Genomic DNA, 6042 nt, shown 5'->3' on the forward strand with positions numbered 1-6042 from the left:
TCTGTGCTGCCCACGTCCGAACACACACCAAATCTGTGCTGCCCACGTCCGAACTCACACCAAATTTCATTCCCCTATCACCCATGTGCTTGCTGGTCTACCAAGTAGTTCCCAGTTAAGCAATGCCTGAGTTTTAAAATTCACATCCTTGTTTTCAATTCCCTCCATGGCCTCACCCTTCCCTATCCATGTAATCTCCTCCAGCCTCACAATCCTCCGAGATCTCTGCTCTCTAATTCTGGCCTCTTGAGAAGCCCCAATCTTAATCACTCCACCCCTGGCAGCTATGCGTTTTGCTGCCAAGTAATTAAGTTCTGGGATTCCCTCCCTTAACCTCTCCGCCACTCTTTCCTCCCTTAAGACATGTCTTGGAAGCTCCCTCTTTGTTCAAGCTTTTGGTCATCTGGTCTAATATTGCCTGATGTGTCGCTGTGTCAAGTTTTATAACGCTCCCACAAAGCACATAGGGATGTTTTATAATGTTAAAGGTGCAGAATATTGTTGTTTCAAAAACTTGTAGATTGTAGAAGAAGCAAGGACTTAAAGCAGCAAGGTATTCCCCAGTATTGATGTCCTAGAAAAGTAGGAGGTGATATCCGTGTCTCAGCTTTAACAAAGTGAAACCAGGGAATTATGATTGCAACTTCAGAATCGTGCATGTATAATCCAAACATTTATTGTGTTTTCAGTACAGCATTAACATACTGCCAAGAGATTTTTACTGAAGAGTTCAGGTTGTAAGCTGAGCAACAACAGTGAACTTTGTAAATCACACCTCAGCCAGCCAGCAATCCCCACACTGAGAACAAAGGGAAAACCTTGACGCTGCTTCACTCGGCCTCATTGGTGCGACTCAGACCTGAGCCCAAAAGGACCCGAGCATCTAACAGGGTTACAATCTCCCTTCTTGTGAGCAGCGTAGAGGGGTTAAAGGTTAAATGCGTAGGCGATGATGTCTGGACATCGGAGCAGCGCTTCCTTCTGAACACCCAGCGGCGTCTGCAAATGAGACACCTGGAAGTTCAGGATGTCGATGTCTGAAGCCGCGAACGTGGCAGTGACAGAGACCCTCTCGTACATGGTGAAGTCCACTGGCTTCCCCGCCATTGCAATCAGGCTGCGCAGGAAGCGTTCCCGCAGGGCAGACCGCGATCGCTGCTCCTCCTTGAGGTCGGAACCGCTGCAGTTGTTTGAAGCTTGGATGGAAGTAGGTGCAAGGGCGTGGTACCGCGGGGAGGTCGGATCAAAGCCTCGGCTCTGCCCATCGGGACCTCGGGGCAGACGCACGACCATCACGGGTGAAGTCATTCCGAGGAGCTACAGAGAAACGAGACAGAACGTACGAATTGGTGTCGGTCTGCGTCATTATCTTCATCAAAATCAGCATTTTACATAAACTGAAACAAGACCGGTCACTCCAATATTGACACGTCACTGCTCAATCCCCGCACACATCCCTCCCCCTTGGTCCTCAAGCTCCTGACTGTTCCAGTGTCCAACTCCATCCGTGACCAGTGACCGTGCCAGCTGAGCAAACCAGGTCTTGTGTCTCTGCATTAACCTTCACCCCGCTCAGTCTGCCCAGGATGGTGCCTTCGCCCCCTTAATCCCCTAACGTGACCAGCGGTCACATCTTTACGGAGTTGCTGGAATCAGGACTGGGATCTGGTGGTGACCAAAGCCGCAGGGAAATGACTGATAAGAGACGTGAGTCTGTGAATCTGCCGTCAGGGCTACCTGGAAGAAAGGGAAGTGGCCGTGTTGTTGGAAGTGACCCTCGGCGGGAGTCAGGATGGACATGAGTGGGTAGAGAAATGGATTAAATCAGGTGTCATCAAGCTTGGTCTTTACAAATGCTGGAGATAGCACTTATTCCTCTGAATAAGCTTAAAACAGAAAGGAGTTCCCCAGTATCTCTAAAAGAATGATTTAAAAGTCAGCAGCAGTCTCGATATTAGCACAGCAAACACAGGAAGCAATGATGAGTAGTTTTGACTATGCTCTTAGAACACCCTGCTGCCCAGAGACCCCAGGGCTCCCATCCCCTCAGACCGACCCTCTACTCCCCTCAGACCGACCCTCTACTCCCCTCAGACCGACCCTCTACTCCCCTCAGACCGACCCTCTACTCCCCTCAGACCGACCCTCTACTCCCCTCAGACCGACCCTCTACTCCCCTCAGACCGACCCTCTACTCCCCTCAGACCGACCCTCTACTCCCCTCAGACCGACCCTCTACTCCCCTCAGACCGACCCTCTACTCCCCTCAGATCCTGTCCCCTGAGATTCCTGAACTCTCCTCTGCTCAAGCCCCAAACATCTCCTCTCAGACCCCAGTGGCTCCCCTTCCTCCCTCAGAGCCCCAGGATCTGCCCGCCTCCCTCGATCCCCTGGGGCTCCCCATTCCCCTATCCTCCCCCCGTCAGACACCCCCGGACTCTCTCCCAACCCCCACCCTCCCCTGGGTTCTCTCTCTCTCTCCCCTCCTCCCTGGGGTGCTCTCTCTCCCCCTCCCCTCTATCCCCTCTCTCCCCCTCCCCCTGCTCCCCCCTCCCCGCCCTCCCCCCTATCCCCTCTCTCCCCCTCCCCCCTCTCTCCCCCTCCCACTGCCACCCCTCCCCCCACCCCAGCAGTCCCCCTCCCCCCGCCCCCCTCCCCAGCACTCCCCCTCCCCCCACCCCAGCACTCCCCCGCCCCCACCCCCTTCTCCCCACTGCCCTCCTCTCCTCCCCCTATCCCCCCACCCCCCTCTCCCTCCACCCCCCTCCTCCCCTACACCCCTCCTCCCCCCCTGCCCCTACCCCCTCCTCCCCCCCAACCCCTCTCCCCCCCCCCCCCAACCCCTCTCCCCCCCCCCGCCCCCGCCCCCCTCCTCCCCCCCGCCCCTGCCCCACCCCCTCCTCCCCCTGCCCCTACCCCCCTCCTCCCCCCCCCCGGGTCCGCGGTAATTTCTGTGACCGGGTCCGTGCCTGTTCATCACTGCCGGATCCCCCGCCTTGATTCCACTCTCGAACGCCAGGGAAGTGAATCGCGGTCCGGCCCGGGCGCTGCCTCAGTGTCCCTGGGGAGGGGGAGGGGGTATCGGTCCCACACGGAACCCGCTCCCCCGGATCCTCCCTTCCCTCATGATGTGGCCCGGCCGGGGGAGCGCCCCCTGCCGCAGCTGCCGGTACTGCCGCTGCCCCTCGAAGAAACCAGATGTGGAACCTCTCACATAGTCCAGACCCACTCACATTCGTTATTGTTCCTTTATGGGATGTGGGCTTCACTGGCTGGGCCAGCATTTATTGCCCATCTCTAGTTGCCCCTTGAGAAGGTGGGGGTGAGCCGTTGCCTTGAACCGCTGCAGCCCATGTGGTGTAGGTACACCCACAGCGCTGTTAGGGAGGGAGTTCCAGGGTTTTGACCCAGCGACAGTGAAGGAACGGCCGATATATTTCCAAGTCAGGGGGCCCTTAAAAAATTCAAGGCAACAAGGCAAAGTCAACATGGTTTTGTGCAAAGAAAATCATGTTTAACCAATTTATTGGAGTTCTTTGAAGGAGTCACATGTGGTGTGTATAAAGGGGAACCGGTGGACGTACTGTATCTAGATTTCCAGAACACATTTGTTAAGGTGTCACTTATTACGGAAAATAAAAGCTCATGGTACAGGGGGCATGGATAGTAGATTGGCTAGCTAACAGGAAGAGTTGGCATAAGTGGGTCTTTTTCAGGTTGGCAGGATGTGATGAGTGGTGTGCCACAGGGATCAGCGATGGGGGCCTCAACATTTTACAATTTATATAAATGACTTGGATGAAGGGACCGAGGAAATGGTTACTAAATTTGCTGACTACACTAAGATAGGTAGGAAAGTAAATTGTGAAGGGGATATAAGAAGGCTACAAAGAGACATAGATAGGTTAAGTGAGTGGGCAAAGATCTGGCAAATGGAGTATAATGTGGGAAAATGTGAAATTGTTCATTTTGGCAGGAAGAATAAAAAATAAACTTATTACCTAAATAATGAGAGATTGCAGAGCTCTGAGATTCAGAAGGATCTGGGTGTCCTAATGTATGAATCACGAAGGACTAGTATGCAGGTACAGCAAGTAATTAGGAAAGCTAATAGAATGTTATCATTTACTGTGAGGGGAATTGATTATGCTTCAGTTGTACAGGGTACTGGTGAGAACACATCTAGAGTATTGTGTACAGTACTGGTCTCCTTATTTAAGGAAAGATGTAAATGTGTTAGAAGCAGTTCAGAGAAGGTTTACTAGACTAATACCAGGAATAGGCGGGTTGTCTTATGAGGACAGGCCTGTATCCATTGGAATTTAGAAGAGTAAGAGGCGACTTAATTGAAATGTTAAAGATCCTGAGGGGTCTTGACAGGGTGGATGTGGAGAGGATGTTTCCACTTGTGGGAGAATCTAGAACTAGGAGTCACTGTTTAAAAATAAGGGGTCGCCCATTTAAGACAGAGATGAGGAGAAATATTTTTCTCTCAGAGGGTAGTGAGTCTTTGGAACTCTTTTCCTCGAAAGGCAGTGGAAGGGAAGCAGAGTCTTTGAATATTTTTAAGGCAGAGCTAGATAGATTCTTGATTAACAAGGGAATGAAAGGTTATGGGGGTGGGAATGAAAGGTTATGGGGGTAGGAATGAATGTGGGGCTGAGGTTACGATCAGACCAACCATGATCTGATTGAACGGCGGAACAGGCACAAGGGGCTGAATGGCCTACCCCTACTCCGTATCCATATGTTCGTCAGGATGGCGAATGAATTTTTAAAAATTCATTCACGGGATGTGGGTTTTGCTGGCTGGGCCAGCATTTATTGCCCATCCCTTGTTGCCCTTGAGAAGGTGGCGGTGAGCTGCCTTCTTGAGCCGCTGCAGTTCATGTGGTGTAGGTACACCCACAGTGCTGTTAGGGAGGGAGTTCCAAGATTTTGACCCAGCAACAGTGAAGGAACGGTGATATATTTCCAAGTCAGGATAGTGAGTGACTTGGAGGGGAACTTCCAGGTCGTGGTGTTTCCATGTGTCTGCTGCCCTTGTCCTTCCAGATGGTAGTGGTCATGGGTTTGAAAGGTGCTGTCTAAGGACTCTTGATGAATTCCTGAAGTGCATCTTGTAGATGGTACACACACTGCTGCCACCGTGCGTTGGTGGTGGAGGGAGTGAATGTTTATGGATGTGGTTCCAACCAAGTGGACAGCTTTGTCCTGGATGGTGTCAAGCTTCTTGAGTGTTGTGGGTGCTGTACTCATCCAGGCAAGAGGGGTGTATTCCATCACTCTCCTGACTTATGCCCTGTAGATGGTGGACAGGCTTTGGGGAGTCAGGAGGTGAGTTACTCATCGCACGATTCCTGGCCTCTGACCTGTTCTTGTAGCCACACTATTTATATGGCTAGTCCAGTTCAGTTTTTGGTCAATGGTAACCCCCTGGATGTTGATAGTGGGGGATTCAGTGATGGTAATGCCATTGAATGTCAAGGGGTGATAGTTAGATTCTCCCTTGTTGGAGATGGTCATTGCCTGGCACTTGTGTGGCGCCAATGTTAGTTTCCAATTGTCAGTCCAAGCCTGGATATTGTCCAGGTCTTGCTGCATTTGGACATGGACTGCTTGGAGGGGAACTTGCAGGTGGTGGTACTTTCATGCATCCTTGTCCTTCCAGGTAAACAAATACGCCTTCCTTGAAGGCACAAAAACCCCACAGAGAAAATAGTCCAATTGTGGGTAACAGTCACAGAATCATAGAATGGGTACAGCACAGAAGGCGACCATTTGGCCCATCATGTCCATGCCAGCTCTCTTCAAGAGGAGTTAAAGATAGTATTAAACGAATAATGTTGTCACAAAGAGTAAAGGATTGGGAAAATTTTAGAATTCAGCAAAGGAGGACTTGATACTGAAGTTAATAAGAAATGGATATTGAGAGTAGACTAGCAAGAGACATTCGAACAGATTGGAAACATTTCTATAGGCATGTAAATAGGGGATTAGTGAATATAAATGTGGGCCCATTACAGGCAGACACAGATGGAA

The 6042-nt window shown here is 51.2% G+C and overlaps 1 protein-coding gene across 1 annotated transcript; it reads right to left on the minus strand.

Annotated features, from left to right (window-relative positions):
- Positions 1–660: 660 nt before the first annotated feature.
- On the minus strand, positions 661–3140 carry gemin7 (gem (nuclear organelle) associated protein 7). The gene is made up of 2 exons (XM_078533399.1): positions 2970–3140; positions 661–1317 (listed from the first exon to the last, which is right to left on the minus strand). The coding sequence occupies exon 2, from the start codon at positions 1306–1308 to the stop codon at positions 928–930; it is 381 nt and encodes a 126-aa protein (XP_078389525.1). The 5' UTR covers positions 1309–1317; positions 2970–3140; the 3' UTR covers positions 661–927.
- Between the last annotated feature and the right edge of the window lie 2902 nt (positions 3141–6042).

This window comes from Cetorhinus maximus, chromosome 32 (assembly GCF_964194155.1).
Source record: "Cetorhinus maximus chromosome 32, sCetMax3.hap1.1, whole genome shotgun sequence".
Taxonomy (NCBI): domain Eukaryota; kingdom Metazoa; phylum Chordata; class Chondrichthyes; order Lamniformes; family Cetorhinidae; genus Cetorhinus; species Cetorhinus maximus.